This window comes from Eschrichtius robustus, chromosome 18 (genome assembly GCF_028021215.1).
Source record: "Eschrichtius robustus isolate mEscRob2 chromosome 18, mEscRob2.pri, whole genome shotgun sequence".
Taxonomy (NCBI): domain Eukaryota; kingdom Metazoa; phylum Chordata; class Mammalia; order Artiodactyla; family Eschrichtiidae; genus Eschrichtius; species Eschrichtius robustus.
Window position 1 is genome coordinate 5,235,097 of NC_090841.1, and position 20,043 is coordinate 5,255,139.

A 20,043-nucleotide genomic window follows, 5' to 3' on the forward strand; every position below is an offset into this window, starting at 1 on the left:
ACTAGGTTTCTGCCGAAGTTTCTAGACAACGCTGTTGAGTGACTGTCGCCCTGAACGGTACCAGGTGTATCTTACATGTATCTCAATTCCATTTATGACATTCCTACAAGATAGCCTTACTTTTGCCATTTTATAAATGAGGAAAGCAGGCTTACAGGCTATGGGACTGGGTCCTGAGGCTCTGAAGGGCTGGCTTGCTGTCCACTTAATGTGTGTCTGGTTAGCTCAGCATATAAAGGAGAAGGCAATGAACATTACGGTCACCAAGTGACCACCAGTTCAGATCTAGATTGGTGCTGGGAAAGATACCAAGAGACCTGTGTCAGAGAAACTTGACGCGTCACCAGCTATCTCTGACAAGAGATCCCCCTGGAGAGAATGGGAGCATCTTTGATACCAGTGAACCGTCACACAGCAGCGGGGACTGCAGGGCTGCCCTGGAGTCAGCCCTCCTCCTATGGGACTGCAACGCCTGCATCTAACAGAGTGGCACCCGGGGCCTGGGGCAGGTCCATCAGATTCATCGGACTGGACTTCAATCTGTCTAGCAGTAAATTCACTTCACAAAACTTCCTTTGAAAACTTTGCAAGTTGCCCTTCAACTGCATTTTTTTCTCTCGTTCTAAAGCCCCTCCACGGTCCTTAAGACGTATCATCTTTCCATAGAAGGAAATTATTTATGCCAGAGCAGAGGATAGATATGATTCATTTCCAATAAAAGCTTTCAAGACACCCAACATTCTTCACCATGAGGCTGCTAAGCTTATCAATCTGTCCTCAGTTATTAAATACCTCAGAATCACTGTAGACCTTGTAGCACATTCTGGGAGTTCACTGGACACAGAGTCATTATCTCAGAAGTACAAGACCCATTTCAACTTTGTACCTAATCTCAAATTCTAATGTTAAAGCTTTGCCCCGTGGCATGTGGGACAGAGGCTAATAGATCCTGAGCGTGTGAATTCCAGTAATTCCCTGGCCATCAGGGCTAGGCCTCCCCAAACTGCCAGACAATGTGAGTTTGTTAAAAGCAAATGCTTATAAAGAAACCGTGGTACGTTCATACCGTGGAGTACTACGACCTAACCCCCAAGCCTCGTCCTCCTCCAGGGTTCTCAGCAGAAGGCTTCTGTCTCTTAAGCTGTGCCAGCGAGACAAATCCAGGAGTCCTCCTAGACACCGCTCCCCTCGCCTCCGCCCCAGCCAGCCCGTGGCAGAGTCCTGTTGCCCTGAAGCTTCAGCACACACACCCACTCTGGCCCCTCCAGACCCCTCTCCACACCACAGCTCAGGATTTCCTTCTCAAAGCACAAATCTCCCCACCCCTGCCTGCCTGCTTTGGGATAGGATCGTAAGCCTTATCTCACTTTGTAACTACATTCAGTAAATCAATGTAATTTCAAACCGGTTCTCGTCAATAGCTTAATATATAGTAAAATAGAGTATATATGATGTATAGAAGTCCAGACACTACATTGCTCATACTTGGATTCACGATAGGAACTTAAAAAATACATCTGTTGGGCAGAGTGCAACAACTGAGATGGCTTTTAGAACGATAAATACATGTAATGCTGGGAAAATAGGTAAGATGCTTATATTTTCTGAAGCTTCCATTATCCCATCTAATCATCTTATCCACGGACAGGCCATTTTGTAAGTCTACCTTCCTCATCATCCTATGATCACTTTTTATTTTTCCTTAAAATAAGTACGGCACTCTGGCAGGTTATTAAAAACTAGCCGAAGTCCAGCCAAGAAATTCATTTTTGCAGCCTAAAACAAACACCATTTGGAAAATGGTTCCTTCCTGAAGGGAAAAGCTACCAGCAAACAGAAGTTTCAGTAAATAGGTTATAAACAACACAAGTAATCATTGCTTTTATCACCCCAAAATGTGCACAGACAGTATGCGATCACTGTCTTGTTCCTGGGCCTTGCAGTGGTTGAGACTTTGCGACGACATGGCCGAGTACAGTAAAATCACGTCTCTTCTTCTGCAATCTTGTCAGTGACCCAAGATGCACTTTCCAGGATTTACTGGGCAAGGGCTGCACCACCGCACAAGGTGAGCCGTCGCTCCTCGGTCACTTTTTAACGTCTTCGATCAAGTCGGCCACAATTCGGAGGTTCCTAAATCTGAAGAACCTGAGTGTTCTCCAAAGGAAAGCATTTTGAGAGACGGTGGAGTGCGTTTCTTATGCAGGGTAGGTTCACCCAAGGCCGTTGTGCCCGCAAACGGAAGGAATACGAAATCAGCTCCTGCCACCTGAAACCTAGAGACTGCTGTGCTTCGCTCAACCCACCTCCCTCTTTTCAAGTCAGGGACAGGCGAAGGGGTGCTTCCCACCCTAATGACCAGTGCAATCTAGATTCTCCCTGCAGTAAATGATAGCACCCTATGTCCAGCTATTTTAAAAGATGCAGGGCAGTGTGATGTGGAGCTAATACGAGCCCTGGCCTAGGACGCATGGCCCCTGTCCGCCCTCTGTCCCTTCAGCCTCACGTGGGAAGGAGCTTGTTTTTCTAGCACAACCTCTGAGCCAGTCTAGGCACCCCACCTGCCAATGGTGAAACGCGTCAGCTTGAGGCTTCATTTCTTATCTTCTCTCACTGCTGAACCAACAGAGAGCTCTCCCTTGTGCTTAAGGGCCTTTCTGCTCTTCCCAGTGCTCTGTCCCAACTCAACCCTAGAAGCAAAACACCCCCTAGACGGCAGCCCTTCAAATGCTGTATGGAAAGACAAGAGTTCTGTCCCTCTTAAGTATCGCATGAGTATTCCTTAGATGATTTCACTTTTTGACAATGCTCCCAACAGGTCAACTCCAGATTGGCAGTGAACTTATAGAAACCGTGATCTAGAACTTCAGGTGAGTTCTAATACAGGCCCAAACCTGGATGATTAGAATCACCTGGGAGCCTCTGAGAACTCGATTTCTCATCTCCAGTCAGTCAAAATCTTCGGGGATGGATCTCGGGAATCTGAACGTTTGTAAAATTCCTCCAGTGATTCTGCTAATTATCCAGATTTGGGAATGACTTATCAGTAGAGTGGGACTGTTTTTTTGATCTTCAAAGAGTTTTGCTTCTTTGAAAACAATTAGAAGGTATGACGTTTTCATTAAGTCCTAGATCAGTTTAATTATAGGGCAAATCATTGACAGCAGGTGAGGAAATTTAAGAAAGGAACCCATTATTAAGGTGGATTATAGTAAGTGGCATATGATGAATAGTGTAAGCTCGTTTCTTCAGAAATCAGGGGTCCATAGGGGCTGCTTGAGGGAGAATTCCTGAGAGTAATTTAGAACCTTCCACAGGGAAACAAGGGGTTAAGATCCACTGACACCTGGATCTACTACCTTCCAGCTGAGAGACTTTGGGAAAAATCACTTAACCTCTGAAAAAGCCTTAGTTTCCTCTTTTGTAAAATGAACCTCATAGACACTGTCTTCAAGATGAATCTTTAAAAAACGTAAAATGCTGAGTACAGGGCCTATCACATGCTCAACTCAAAAATGGTGGGTTATTTCAGCAGCTCTGGAGATTTTTTAAAAAAGGGTTATCACAGAAAACACATCAATGAGGAGAAGAGGAAAAGCTTTCAAATAACACGCACAGATACTGGAAGACAAGGGAACTTAGAAAAGGGAGGGGTGGTCTTGGCTTTTCAACAGTCCACGAAAAACTCTTGAAAACAGACAATGTCATTTACTCAAAGTTCAACGTGATACAGATGATTATCTCAGTGTCCCACCTGCGGGTACTGTGTTCACTCTGAGAACAGTCCTTCGGAGACGTGAATAAACAAGAGCGCCTCCAGGCTGGGGTTCCCAAGAATGGTGAGGATAAGTAAACAGCAGTCAACTCAACAGTTGACGAAGCTTCAAGTTCTCAAGTTCATGTGCTGATTCTACAGGAGCAAGTACTACCCTGGAAGGGAGGAGGGGTGCCAGGAACAGTGACTGTTTAGATATTTTGCCCTCTGAGATTCTAAGTTTAAATTTCTAAACTTGGGATTTTTGGAAAGACAATGCTACTAAATAAAGACAAATAAATGCAAGGTACATGCTGAAGAAACACGCAGGCGCGTACGGAATGCTATTTTACACAAATGGGATGTGTTCTGGGAAAATCTCTTTGGGTCACAAAAGTAGTAACTTTTGAGCAAAACCAGTAACACAGTGTCCGAAGTGTGTACTTCTAGTTTGCAAATGCATTCGAGGAAAAAAGGAAAAAACACACAAAACCCCACAAGCACAAATAAACCAACTTTAATAGATATTATTTTGTATTTATATAGCGCCTTCTTCAAGAACCTTAGATGCTTGACAGACATTATATCTAATTAATCCCCACAACAACCCTGTGAGGTAGGTATTACTCCCATTTTACAAGATAGGGAGACTGAAGCACAGAGAGGTTAAGTGACTTGCCCAAGGTCACACAGTTAAATTCACTGAAGAGCCAGGACCTGAGCACCTTAGCCTCCCAACTCCCAGGTAAATACCTCATGAGAGAATCTTTATTGAAAAGTAGCTTTAAAGAAAGTATCAAGAGTAGTAAGTTATGGAAGTGAGGTCTTTCTACTGCCGTCAAGGAAAGAAAAAACCCTACACGGATGGTTAGAGGCGACGAGACCCATATATTACATTCCCCACCTCTTCCCTTTGCCTAAAGCCTCAGGGCTCCTGTCTCGAGCCAGCTTCTAAAGGTAAAGCCGCCAAGACAGAAGCCATGTGACTTAGAAGTGAGACTTAATTTAGAATATTTACTTTCAGTTATGATAATTTATAGAAATTTTTATTCCAATATACAAAATATGGGATAGCCATCCCAGCAAACATGTACACAGTTAGACAGCAATCAGCCACCATTTACAACTGAAACCCGCCCCTCGTTTCAATCAGTCGGACCAGCACACGACCTCACAACGCGTTCTACATGGGTCACTTTTCTTACTTACTATATCTGCATTTTTCCCCCCGACCCTAACCCTACATGTTTTTAAAGTATACTGTATTTCTGAGAAGCTTCAAAACATTTTACGTAGATGCAGCTGCACTTAGAGTGTACAAAGAAAATTGAGAACCATCACCCCATCGTCCCCTCCTGACAAGTCATCCTATTAAACAGGGTGTAGATGTGAACAGTGTGTGACTACCATGGAATTCAAAAACAACGCTAGAACTTGCTTTAACAGGAAATTTAACCTTGGCTTTTACTTCACTGTATGTTTTTTAAAATGCAAAATGTAAAAACAAACACAACATAGTATCCCAATGCTGTACCTTTATGCAAATGACTTCATCTATCTTTCTCATACATGTTGTGGCCCAAAGCAAGTAAAAACTGGTTCAGCTTCACGTTACTCCTCATCTCCATACTGAAAGCTGCAGAAATTTAGCTTTAAATTCCAAGACAATTTGGCTGAAGCCCTCAAAATAAAAAAGGCATCCACCTCCGCAGCTATCACCTTGCTCACATTCTTGGTTGTGATTCTCTGTGCCATGTTGGTAGATCAGGCAGGCCATATAATTTGTACAGAACCATTCCAGCCAGGGTAAGGCTTTAGAAACTGTCTCTTAAAAAGCAATCTGTCAAAATATATCATCATTTTCTCCCAGCACATCTGTTTCAACAGCCCAATTAGCTAAGTGACCCTGTTAAAGATCTATTCATGGAACGAACAGGTGAAGTCATTTCCTGAGCTAAAAGATACAGATAATAAATGTTAATAATAGCAGCAGACAAAATATTTTTTTGTTGCTTGTTTTTCAGATTCAACAGTATTAGTAAAATAAGTTTACAAAATTACAACAATTAAAAAAGAAAGATTACTGCCTGGAAAAACATGGATAAAGAATATCTAAGACCTGATTGCTATTATCTTGAATATATATTCAATTATTTTCAGCCAGTTACATTCGGCCACTGTCAGACAACTTCCTTGATGCATGGAAAAGTGTCAACTGCAACGGTTTACATACATCTTACATCACACATATTACTTCTTGAAACTCCCAACAGAATGAAGTCTTAAACACAAAGTTAAATTCCAATAACATTTGTAAAGGTGGAAGGGGAAAAAAAAAGACTTGCTTTCAAAGTACTTCTGGTCGACCTCATTAAAATGTAATCCTCACAGGGTCTGTTAGCTCTCCAGGCGCTGGGGCTGGGATGGATCACTTCTTTCCAGGATAAAGAACATTTGAAAATAACGTAACTGCTATGACATGAATTTTCCAAACATGGCCTCAACGTGAAACAGAGTACTGAAGAACTCTCAAGACCAGCACACCACCACTGCACCAGGATTTCTTAGATCATTCCACAATGATAGGGAATTTTTGATAGTTTTTAATTTTGCTGAAATTAAAACTGAATAAAATAACTGACTGACAACTAGGACAAATATTTAGCCAGAGATATCAGTTCCTCCTGAAAAAGAATATGTACCTCCTCTCATTGCAATTTTTCTTAAGGTAACTTATGATTTAATACAGAGTTTAAAATTCACCTTAAAAACAGAAACAAACAAAAGGATTAGTTAAACTGACAAAAACTAATAAAAATATGCTCAAATTTACTGACACAATCATGGGCACTTCATACAATACTTAGACTCTACCAGTTTTAAGTAAAATAAATAAGGAAAAAAATTATAATTACAAAGCCAGTCTTTCCCCTTGGGGAAACAAAAAGCCCCTTTTGACCAACTGTTCCCTAGATATACATATACTGTATATTATTATAAGCTTCTTCAGAGAAGCAAACGTATTTGTCTTCCTGACACTGGATTCTAGTATCTGTTAGTTTCTTTACATCAGGAAGGCAACTGCAAGTGTTGGGCCCAAAAGTATTTCTGGTTTACGCTTGAAAAGACCACCCAGTATTGCTTCTCGACGTGTTCAACCAGGCAAATGTATGCAGTGTGTTCAACATCCTCTCCTGCAATTGTCAGTACAACCTCACAGATTCCTTTTCTTTCTACTGCACCCCCAAGGAGTTCAATCATTATTGGTGCAATTAATGAAGAGAAAATGCATGTCAATTACTGGAAGGCTGTTTTACAAGAGGAGCTGGTATCTCTGATTTCACTGCCTTGTTGTATGGAACTGCACAGACAGCATGATACCTGAGCAAATCAATCAACTACCATGGTAGGAAGAGCGTGTGAATCCAGCCTTTGCTTTACCATGTGCAAAGTGTGCTACTGCCCCCTGAGCTTCCTGCATTTCTCTTTTCTTGGAAAACTGGTGCTTGATCCTTTCCCAAATAACCAGAGAAGAAATGAGGCAGAAAGTCTCTCTTCATAGCGGTTCCCTCAGTCCCGGGACTGATAGAAAAGGATGTAGCCAGACTCAGAGTTCTTTGAGATATCTGACGTCAACCCGTAGAATTCTTCGATAGCTTGTGCATCTATTTTCTGTGAGGCAAAACATAAACGTTAGTACAAAAACGAGCTCTTTGAACTGCTTAAATCCAATAAAATCTCCAGCCTTTCTTAGAATAATGCCTTTCACTTTCTCATTCATAAAACAGCTCTGCACAATCCAAATGGCTTAAATTAAAAAGACGGATGATACCAAGTATTGGTCAGAATGCGGAACAAATGGAACTCTCATTCATAGCTGGGAGGAATGTAAAATGGCACAGACGCTGGGGAAAATGTTTAGCACCATCTTCTAAGGCTGAACATACAAATACCCTGTGTGTGACCCAGCAATTCTATTCCTGGGTACAGGCCGAACTATAGGAAACCACTAATTGTCAACCATTTGGGACCTACAAAAATGGCTATTTCATATGGTTCAATCTAAAATATACCCAAGAAAAATGAGGGCCTATGTCCAACAAAAGACTTGTATAAGGATAATCAAGGCAGTTTTATTTCTAATAGTCAACAATGGACAAAAAGTCAAGTTTCTAACGTGGTATATCCGTACAATGGAAAATTAGACAGCAATAAAGAAAGAACTACTATTGCAGGCAACAAGATTGAGTTGCATAGGTACTGATGAGTGAAAAAAGCCAGACACAAAAGCAGTCACACTGGATGAGCCCACTTATATTCAAACATAGGCAAAATTAATCACAGTAACATAATAAAATTCAAAATAGTGGATTCCAGAGGATGGTGGGTAGGGGAGGAAAGCTGTGGGTACTGACCAGGAGGAGGAATAAGGGAGCTTGTTGGGGTGTTGAAAATATACTATATATCTTGATCTAGATGGCGGTTACGTGTGTGCGTGCGCATGTGTGCATTCACATGTAAAAATTTAAGTTGTTTAAAATTTGCATACTTTACTGTGTCTTATAGCTCAATAAATTATTTTGTTAATAGTGTTTTTTTTAAACTAGCTCTGTTGTTGAAAGATTTCCCTTGTTTTATTCTAGACATTTTTTTTTATTTTATTTATTCATCTATCTACCTATCTATCTATCTATCTATCTATGGCTGCATGGGGTCGTCGTTGCTGCATGCGGGCTTCCTCTAGTCGTGGCGAGCAGGGGCTGCTCTTGGTTGCGGTGCAGGTGCGAGGGCTTCTCATTGCGGTGGCTTGTCTTGTTGTGGAGCACAGGCTCTAAGTGCGCAGGCTTCAATAGTTGTGGCACGCGGGCTCAGTAGTTGCGGCACGCGGGCTCAGTAGTTGTGGTGCACAGGCTTACGTGCTCCACGGCATGTGGGATCTTCCCGGACCAGGGATCGAACCCGTGTCCCCTGCATTGGCAGGCGGATTCTTAACCACTGTGCCACCAGGGAAGTGCCTATTCTAAACATTTTAAAGGTTAGCTGGCCATTCCAGCAATGGGACTGGATGTTAGGGAGTAAGAAGTAGAAATTAGACTACACTCTGAAGACCTGTCATATACAATGAGAAGCTGGAAGGAAAAAGTCAAGAGCAAAATACATACACAACTTTGAAGAAAAACAAGAAATTAGGAAACTACTTACTTCTACAATGTCGTCATCAAACAACAACCAAAAATCATGACTCTTAACTATTGCAATATAATGGCCTCGATTGGGACCACTAAAACAAAGAGAAATAAAAGTTAATTTTATACGAAGTTTATTAGCATTGCTCTTCTATGCCCTATATTCTACGTTCTATAAAGTAGAAAAACTGAAACAGATAAAAATATTCCTTACCTATTCTTTCCCTCAAAAGATCAAGCTACATTGATCTGAACTGGCATTCAATTTTAAAACCAAATAATCAGTACTCTACTTTGAGAGATATAACCAGTATTCTCCTTATATAAAGCTATACTATAAAATTCTTTGTTGCCTTTTAAAACTATTATTTTTGAAGTAATTTTCCAATTTGCTTCTATAAAAGATTTAAATAAAAATTTCTAGCATTTTTTGGGGGGAGGAGAGGCGATCACAGCCAGAACATGCTGAATTAAACTACAAAACAATGCATGTAGAATTATTTCTGAGTCTTAACCCTTGGCAATAGTTTTTCTCGAGGAAAGATTCCATGTGATGCTTGAAAAAGTAAAGATATTGAATCCTTGGTTCTGAAATCAAACTCCAACTTCATAAACTTCTTTAAACAAGTGACTTTTTTTAGTATTATTAGTGCTAGCTTTAAGTACTTAACTCTTAGCACCACTATAATTATTATAATTGCCTCTGCATCTCATTTTCAACAAATCTGGAACACAGAAATCTAGAAAAATGTAAAAATAAAGGTGGGATTATTTCTTTTAAAAGAAATTCTTTTTTTTTTTGCGGGATCTCAGTTCCCTGACCAGGGATCGAACCCCGTGTCCCCTGCAGTAGAAGCGCAGAGTCCTAACCACTGGACCACCAGGGAAGTCCCTAAAAGAAATTCTTTACAAAGAACACGTCGAAGATTTTTAACCTCTCCCAGTTTAAATATGACTCACTATAAAAGCTTATATATAATTTTTAAATCAAATTATAATTCTACCACAATTATTATATTACAGACTTTGAAGTAATTTTCAACACAGATTATTCTTTATGGTGAATACTATTTTAAAAGTAGCAACCTCAGATATAAGAATAAGCTGCCTCCAAGTTCCCTCAGATCTTTGATTCCATAGTTGAGAATGAATATCTTAGGTGACAAAATGACACAGAGAGTACTTTTTCACTGTAGAGGAAAATACCTCAAAACTTAAAAAAAAAACCCACTTTTAATGCTAAAATAAACCTCCAGTCTGATCATTACACCAGGGTTCTGTAAGGTACCCGATATCGTTTTCCTCTGTGCAGATGTCATCACTCTTACTTTAGAAACATAATGCTCCAAAAATGGAAAACAAAGATTATTGCTGAGGATAAGAGGCAGGAGATGGGCTGACACAGACCACGGAGGTTAAAGACTGTGACAGAAGCGGACTCCCTCCCAGCTGTCCTGACATATTCTGAGCAGAAAGCTGGGAGAGGGAGGGACAGCTCATGAGAGGCTGGAGTACAACGCGCTGTTAGTACAAGTTTCCAACAGCCGGGGGGAAAAGGATGAGCGCCCTGTTTTAAAATTATTACAGGAGGAAATTCCCTGGAGGCCCAGTGGTCAGGACTCGGCACTTTCACTGACGGGGCCTGTGTTCCATCCCTGGTCAGGGAACTAAGATCCTGCAAGCTGCACAGTGCGGCCAAAAATAAATAAATAAAAAATAAAATTATTACAGGAAATTCTAAATAGTCAATGAAGAGTGTATGTTCCAAATATAAATGCTGATTATGTGATACTCTTGTGGTTTGAGAATTTTTTGAGCTATTTTATAAATTAAGATCTATAGATGAGATAGTACACTATATTGGCTAACAGGAAACAAACACACGGACTTATAAAATCAGAAAGCTTATCTTTGAAGATTATCTCCAAAACCTTTTTTTAAAGTGTTTTTCACAATCACTAACATGATGAACATATCCAATTAATCTCAGAAATAACTTATTTTGTAAAATCTCTTTAAGCAGTGTTTTTTACCAATAATCAAGAAAAAAGAAAAGGAAAAGAAAAACTAACAGGACTTAAAGTTCCCAGAATAATATTTAAATAATAAGAACAAGTATCAAACCCAGGCAATAACACACTATTTTAATATATAAAGGTTTTAAGAAGGAAATGGTAAAATGTATCTGAAATATCCATTTGAAATAAAATTATTTTCGTCCTACAGCACCGAGGGCTACAGAAACCTCCGAAAGGCCTGCATCCGAGGGGCTCACTAGTATCCTGTGCGTGCACTGCCCACCACCAAGCATCTTGCCAGCATGGCCCACGGCCCTGTTACCTTCCACAGTGAACCACGACGGCCACGAGGTCGTACATTCTGTCAGGATTGGTTGCATCGCCTGAAGTGTTAAATAGACGAAGTTCTAAAGGAAAAACTACCCGGTAGGAAAGTTTTGTATATCGATGAAGTTGATCCATATATTTAAATCTTTTCAGATGCAGAGCGAGAATCATGGGCAGCTTTTTAACTTTCATCCTGTTAAAATAAACATGAAAACAAAATTTCATAAAAGACATTCACCATGTCCTTAAAAGAATTATCAAACCTCACGATTCAAGTAACAGTTGATAGTTTTCATAGCCTGGCACTGCCCACTTCTGCATATTTCTACCCATGACTTTTGTATTAGCAAAGCAAAATTCTGAAAGCCTTAAGATGGCCCCTGCCCCCCATCACCACCAAACCACATCATCTGACACAGCACTCGGTACGGCTCCCAAAGAGATATGATAGTACGTTCCTTTATTAAGAACTGTGTACTTCTGAAATATAGGTCACTGTGCCAGCTGCAGGAAAAACCAGTTCCTTAAGGCCGCTCGCTCACTCCTTTGGAGGTGAATGGAGGCTGAGATCCATTTGTTCTATTCAGCTATATAATTCAGTAACAGACTGAGAGCAGGAGACAGTGAGAAAAGCATTAAAGACCATCCATTAAAAAAGCGTTTGCCAGAGACAAGGAACAGCTCCTTAGTAAGAGCAGTGGCTGCGTGCATCCTGGAACGGGAATAAAATAACCTGGAAACGCAGGAGTGAAGCTTTTACCTGTGAAGCACAGGCCTCCCCATCCCCAAACGCCCTGAAGACCCCCTCCAGGCAGCCTCTCCCCGAGAGGCCTCTGCTCCCCCATTTCACTTCAGCGCCAACGCTTGATCTTCTGGCACAAATAACTGTTCTCCTCAACCCTACATCACCACTTTACAGATTCACTTCATATCTGTACAGTTTATTACACTATAAAACATTTAGATGATTCTGGGTCTTTCTCCTCTAGGGTCTGAACTCCGGATGGACAGAAGCCATCTCTTTTATTGTATTTCTCCACCTAGCACACGTAGGTACTTGACAAACACTACTGAACTGAATTCTGTGTGTGTTCAGTGAAGCGAAACTCTTTTCATAATTAAAAAATGAAATTTATTAAACCTCTGCCTCTAATGAAGTGAAAACAAATCATTTTATAGCATTATTCTAGATCTGCATTCTACAGAGCTTAAATGTGGTGCGGCAGCTTATTATTCCAGAAATGTTTATTAACCTGGCTTTTGGAAAACATTAGCGAAAATAAATGTAAAATCTAATCATTCCTGGAAAGCAATCTAGCAATACAAATTAACAGCCTTTATGGCCTTTGCCTCAGTAATCGAAACTAAATATATCATCTCAAATACAAGACTTCTGAGAAGAATTCAGTTCTGGAGTTATTTTATACTGTGAAAAAGTGGGAGAATCCTAGCTATTCAACAACAGGAAATGCTGAAATACATTACAATACAAACACAACAGAATATTATACAACTTCAAACAATGTTGTTGAAAGTTCCTAAATGGCATGGGAAAATACTTACGGAAAGTAAAAAAGTCAAGATATATATTTATATACACAGTAATCCAACTCTTAAACATCAGATGTTCAATTAAACTGGTATAGAGTTGCTAAAACAAACTCTTTCAAAACAATAAAAGCAAACTATCCTTTGAAAATGTCCAGTGAGGTGCAAACCCACAAGGATTTTTCTAAGTGTTAAATATGTTAGTAGTGTATTAGATACAGTCAGTTAAGATTAGGAAGAGGAGACAGATATGGCCTGGGGGTTAGGAAAAATGTGCTTTTAGAAATTAAGCCAGAGCAGAGGGGGAAAAGCCCAAATGGAGTAAAGAGAACATGTCCAAATGCTGGCTTATAAAATACGCCCCATCAGACAACACGGGAGGAACACGAATCCTCCCAGCAGCACTTCTTCCCAGAAGAAACCCAACACTTGTGAAGAGACCCACAGGATAAAGTCAAACACAAATATTCGTGGAGCCACATTTTAAAGATGACGAGAGACCATCTCACAAAATTTTTCTCACACTGAAATGGCTCAGGAAGAAATGAACACATATATAAGCTGAGTCAAATTCATTATGGAGATGGTGCAGCAGAAGGAAGAACAAAGAAGTTGATTTCCTGCTTGAAACACCAATTCCACCAACACACCAAAGAACTGATAGGATTCTGGTTTTCCTTCCATGCAAACATGTGTGGAGAAAGGTTACCTTAGGGAGCTCTTGATCTCTGTCACTGTTGTTAAAAAAGTGGTCTCAGAATGTCTTTTGGCTCTCCAAAAGACAAATATGCTGAAGAAAAACACGGGAGGACACAGAACTTTTTTTCCCTTTTTTAGTTAAAGTTTGAAATAGACATTGATTTTTAAAAAAATATTTATTTATTTATGCACGCATGCATGCATGCTGCGCTGGATCTTAGTTGCAGCACGTGGGATCTAGTTCCTTGACCAGGGATCGAACCCGGGCCCCCTGCATTGCGAGCACAGTCTTAAACCCCTGGACCACCAGGGAAGTCCCCGACATTGATTTTTATCTTCTGTAAACTGACTTATAAATTGATTTTCTATTTAGATTTTTTTAAATGGCATTTACCTACTACACAATGATTAAAATTTGGATGAATTTATGATATACATTTTCTTGCTTTTACATCTTTAAAACAATAAGGTGTGTTCATTTTGCACTAACGTAAGAGGTATTTACCTTTCTATTATCTAATTATAATTAGATAATATCTAATTATAATTTAAAACTATTTTTAAAAAGTAGAAGGATGGAAAAAGACCATAACAAAGTCAGCAAAGCTGGCTCTGGCTGATTCTGATATCAGACAAAGTAGAACCCAAGCCAAGGAGTGTTACAAGAGATAAAGAAGGACATTCCATAATAAAGAGGGCCAATTAATCAAGAGGACACAATCTTCAAGTACCAAATACCAAAGCTTCATGCTCCAAATACCAAATTTGATAGAATTAAAGAAATAAACAGATAAATGCACAGAGTTAAAGTCTTTAACAGACTTCTCTAAGAAAAAAAGTCAGTAGGAATAGGGAAGGTATGAACAACCAAATTATGGATCTAATCAACATTTCTGGAACAATCCATTTCAAACTGAAGAAAATATGTTCTTCTCAAGTACAACTGGACATTCACTAATGTACTGGACAATGAAAGAAGTCTCAATAAATTCCAGAAGACAGAGATCCCAGGATATATTTTCCTGACAAAAATTAAAAAACAAAAAAATAGCAAAAAAACCCTGAAATACGGAAACTAAGCTATATACTTCTAAATAATCCATGGGACAAAGACAAAACCACAAGGGAAATTAGAATAGATTTTTAAATGGATGATAATGCAAATACAACCTGTTAAAATGTGTGGGAACACAGCCAAAGCAGCGTTTAGAGGAAAATTTATAGCTTTAAATGTTTATATTAGAAAAGAAAAAGGGCAAGTCTTGACCACACAGAAAAGCTTAATAATTGTACATAAAATTCCATAGTTTCCTCTTATAAACTTAACGTCAAGCAGGACTAACTGGGGCACATGGTGCCGGGGGTGAGGGGAACACGACCTATGACCATGTGTGACTGTCAGCAGACATTTAAGTTGCTTCCACCTCCTCTTGGTTATTGTAAATACTAGAGCAATGAACATGGGAATGCACATATCTCTTTGAAAATCCTGTTATCAGTTCTTTTCGATACGCACCTAGAAGCAGAATGCTGGATCATATGGTAATTCTATTTTTAATATTTTTGAGGAAACTTCACACTGTTTTCCACAGTGGCTGCAACATTTTACATTCCCACCAACAGTGCACAGTTCCCATTTCCGCACATCCTCATCAACACTCATTATTTTCTCTTTTTATTTGAAAGTGGCCATCCTAACTAATGTGAGGTGGTATCTTATTGTGGTTTTGATTTGCATTTCCCGGATAATTAGTTATGTTATCTTTTCATATGCTTGTTGGCCATCTGTATGTCATCTTTGGAGAAATGTTTATTCAAGTCCTTTGCCCATTTTTTAATTGGGTGATTTGGTTTCTACTGTTGAGTTGTGTGAGTTCTTTACATTCTGGATATTAACCTCTTATCAGATATCTGGTTTTCAAATGTCTTCTCCCATTCTGTTAATATTCTGCAAATATTTTCTCCCATTCATGTCATTTCGTTCCGTTGTTTCCTTGGTTGCACATAAGTTTTAAAGTTTGATATAGTTCCATTTATCTGTTTTTGCTTTTGTTGCTTGTGCTTTTGGTGTCATAGTCAAGAAGTCACTGCCATACTCAACATCGTGAGGCTTTTCCCCTATGTTTTCTTCTAAGAGTTTTATAGTTTCAGGTGTTACGTTTAGGTCTTTAACCCATTTTGAGTTAATTTTTGTGAATGGTATGAGGTAAGGATCCAACTTCAATCTTTTGCATGTGGCTACCCAGTTTTCCCACCACCATCTGTTGAAGATCACTGAGCATATAAATGCGGGTTTATTTCTGGGGGGGCAAGGGTGCGGTGATAAGCCTGGCTACCTACAGGGGCACTGACCAAACTATTAAATATATAAGGATAATGGGAGCCAATCTGTAGTGTCAGAGGAGGGGCTTACAAATATTAAAAAGGAGAAAACCAGAATAAACCCTATGGTGTTGGATGAAACTGGAGGTACCGCTGTGAATTTGTGGTTTTTTGATATAGATAGACCAACAGATAAATAAGTACAGATGTAAATGTGTGTACATATGTACACACACGAGCACGCATGTCCTCCAGTTCTGTTCACTAAGGGGGCCCAGGAATAGTGACATGGCAACGGCAACGAGCACACCTACACCACAGTCCTGGTTTTTAAACGTTATTCTCCCCCTAAAAGGAACCAGGGCTCCTTCGAGAAACGGCTGGTACCAGTGTTGGGGGCAAGGAAGGTACAAAGTGAGCCTGGACATCTTGTTGCACTAGAGAGTAAAGAGGGGCTGGAGAACGAAGGGACGGGGCAAAAGACACAGGAGGCAGCGGGAAGGGGCTCCTGCCGGCCAAATCGGGATAATGTGAACGTGAAAATAAACGAGACAATCATTACCCACGGGATAAAACAGGAATCCCTGAGTCCTCACTGAGATTTAAAGAATGAAAAAAATTGTAAATATCCCCATTTCTCATCAAACTTTCAATCTCAAAATACGTATGAATTACAACTGGGGAAAAGCACAGCTTCACAGTGAAGAATCCTGGGAGACAGCACCTTAGTCAAGTGTCCACAGAGAACAGTACCAGTCACGGGAGGTGCAGGACAGAGCCTCAGAGCAGGCCTCAGACTGTTCTCGGAAAGGCCGGGTGCAAGGACGGTGCTGGGTTAACATCTGGGAACCTGACTGGGGGGTGTCCCCACTGTTCCCTAACTGACAAGCGTGTCTCGATGCGCCTGAGAACTGTCTGTGCAAATCATATGGTTTATGCTCAACACCTGCTTTCCTTCCGGGAGCCTGGAATTTTGGTACATGCCACGCAGAGGATGCCTACGTGTCCAGCCCCCAATAAATCTCGGCCACCGAGTTGGTGATGAGCTTCCCTGGGAGACAACACTTCTCCCGTGTTGTCACATTTGATGCTGGAGGAACTAAGTACGTCTGTGTGACCCCACGGGGACAGGACTCTTGCAAGCTGGCCGGGCCTCCCCTTGGCTGACTGTACTTGTCCCCTTGCCCTGTGATAAATCTCAGCTGTGAGCACGACTATATATGCTGAGCCCTGCAAGTCCTTCTAGTCAATCCCCAAATCCAGGAGCGGTCTTGGGAACCCTGACACTAGACACATATCAGAATCGTGTGCCATTTAAAAGAACACAATGAGAAGAACACAGCATCACTTCTGTGTGATTCCTGCCCAAAATACATAACCTGAACCTAATCATAGAAAAACATGAGACAAACCCAAAGAAGAACATTCTATAAAATAACTAATCTGTAATTTTCAAGTGCCAAGGTAATGGAAGTCAAGAAAAGACCAAGGAACTGTTCTAAATGTAAAAAAGACTAAAGAGACATGAATACTAAATGCAATGTGTGATTCTGGACTGGATCCTTTTTTCTATAAAGGACATTATTGGGACAGCTGGTGACACTAAAATAGGGTCTACGATATCAGTAACACATCAGTGTTACGTTCCTGACCTGGATGGATACGGTACACAGGAGACTTCCTTTTTGGTAGGAAACAGCTACCCAAGTGTCCAGGATCCTGGGACATCATTTCAGGAACTCACTCTCAAATGGTTTAGGGTAAAAAAAAGATTGTTAGTATTGTTCACGCAACTTTTCTGAGTCTGATTCAAAATACATAGTAAAATAATCAGGATGATGATGATGATGATGATGATTCAATTCCTTGGTACCAAAATACCATCTTTATAATAATATACTGAGAGAAGGTACAAAATCCTATCTAGGAACACTGGAAACTAGGGTGAGGGTGAGTAAAGTACTTTCCCCTCATCCTTCCTCACCAAGAAAAAGTTTACATAATCAAGAAAGCTTCAAAGCAAACTATTTTAACTGTATTGGTTTATGATTATTAAACAATCACTAAATGCAGAAAATCACCCGAGGGTACAGAGTTGAATACTATTTATCTAGTAATTACCTAATGAGTCTGAGCTGTTGGTGATAAAAGAAAGAATGTTCTCTCATTGCAAATTGTCATAGATCGCTTTCAGCTAGAAAAGCCCATCTACAACACTGCCAAAGAATCACTATAAATGTCAAAAACTTACCGTTTGTGTGCTTCCTGTTTGCTGCGGCATTCTTCACAGTAGTATTTGTATTCACTGCATAGAGTTTCTGTGTTGCTAAAACCCCTGTGTAAAACACAAAATAATTTTGTCCATACCAGAAAATTATGTATTCATTTAAAAATATTCTAAACCAAAGACAGTTATTACATGTCAAAATAAATAACTCTGCACTTACCTTAAGCAGTGAGTAATGGATGTGTTTTGTTCCACGTCAACAGAAAGGTCTAAAAAATCTTCATCTTTGCTGCTTATCTGTAAAAATAGGGAAATACCTTTGATTTCTTTTTTTTTTTAAAACATCTTCACATTGGAGTATAATTGTTTTACAACCTTTGATTTCTTTAATCACTGTTCCAAAATGATAGAATTAAGTGCACTCTATTATTAGTATCATTAAGTATAATTAAGTATATAAAGAATTCTTTTTCCCCCAAGTTATCCAAAAGGACACTGAATGAATAACTTTCATTATATGTAGAGGTAAAACACCAAAGTGCACCTGTGACTGATTTTCTTACTGGCAAAGGCTAATGTGATGTGAAATTCCATTACTTCCCCTAATCTTGGTAATACTGTGAAGCATAAAACAAACTATACCATATACACTATTTCCTAAAAAACACAGGCCAAGAGGGCTTCCCTGGTGGCGCAGTGGTTGGGAGTCTGCTTGCCAATGCAGGGGACACGGGTTCGAGCCCTGGTCCGGGAAGATCCCACATGCCGCGGAGCAACTAGGCCCGTGAGCCACAGCTGCTGAGCCTGCGTGTCTGGAGCCTGTGCTCCGCAACAAGAGAGGCCACGATAGTGAGAGGCCCGCGCACCGCAATGAGGAGTGGCCCCCACTTGCCGCAACTAGAGAAAGCCCTCGCACAGAAACGGAGACCCAACACAGCCATAAATAAATAAATAAATAAATAAAATTAAAAAAAAAAAAAGAAGATCCAGTTATCCAGAGTAGTAACCGGCTTGATAACATCCCTTTTATTGGCTGCCTGCTTTAAAAACAGAAACAAAAACACAGGCCAAGATTGAATGAGAATGTTTGGCAAAGGACATGACATCTGTATTGTTTCATCATTTAAGAAAAAAATTTAGCCCAAAATGCCAAACTATAATCTTCACTTACGACCTTCTTTTATTTCCCCCCAAAATTGAACAATGTTCTGTTTGAATTATGAATAAGTCATCTTATAAAAATGAAGTTACTACTTATTCATCTGAACTGGAGTAGGACAGAACTTTAGTCATCACTTTTCCTATGCGCAAGGAGACGACGCGATGCAACGGGAGGGACCTCCGACTCGGTCCCCGGGGCCTCCCACTCGCAACAACTCTACACCCATTGATGGTCTGTGATGACTTTTCAATACAACACCAAAAGCATTTAAAGAACATCGAAAGCATTTCCATGAAGGAAAAAACCGGACTTTATTAAAATTAAAATTTAATACTTAAGAATTAAAAACTTCTGATCTACCAAAGACACGGTTCAGAGGATGAGAAGACAAGCCACAGACTGGGAGGAAATCTTTGCAAAAGACACACCTGATAAAGGACTGGTATCCAAAATATACAAAGAACTCTTAAAACTCCACAATAGGAAAACAAACAACCTGATTTTAAAAATGGGTCAAAGACCAGCACAGATACCTCACCAAAGAAGACACACAGATGGCAAATAAGCACATGGAAAGACGCTCCACATCATACGTCATCAGGGAAATGCAAATTAAAACAACGACAAGACACCACTACACATCTACAACAGAAGAGCTAAAATCCAAAACACGGACAACAGCACACGCTGATAAGGATGTGGAGCAACAGGAACTCTCACTCATAGCTGGTGGGAATGTGCAATGGTGCAGCCACTCGGGTGGTTCCTTACAAAACTAAACACACTCTTCTTACCACATG

The 20,043-nt window shown here is 40.1% G+C and overlaps 1 protein-coding gene and 1 non-coding gene across 2 annotated transcripts in view; both read right to left on the reverse strand.

Annotated features, from left to right (window-relative positions):
• Positions 1–4,255: 4,255 nt before the first annotated feature.
• The window catches only part of USP12 (ubiquitin specific peptidase 12), an 80,207-nt gene continuing 64,419 nt past the window's right edge, over positions 4,256–20,043 (reverse strand). The window contains exons 5-9 of the mRNA XM_068526753.1: positions 18,302–18,378; positions 18,106–18,189; positions 11,281–11,478; positions 8,957–9,035; positions 4,256–7,426 (exon numbers count right to left, since the gene is read on the reverse strand). Coding sequence (XP_068382854.1) covers positions 7,325–7,426; positions 8,957–9,035; positions 11,281–11,478; positions 18,106–18,189; positions 18,302–18,378 — 540 coding nt within the window. The 3' untranslated portion in view covers positions 4,256–7,324. The remainder of the gene's footprint in view (positions 7,427–8,956; positions 9,036–11,280; positions 11,479–18,105; positions 18,190–18,301; positions 18,379–20,043) is intronic.
• On the reverse strand, positions 9,754–9,827 carry TRNAR-UCU (transfer RNA arginine (anticodon UCU)). Its single transcript has one exon. It is a non-coding gene; the product is annotated as a tRNA-Arg (tRNA).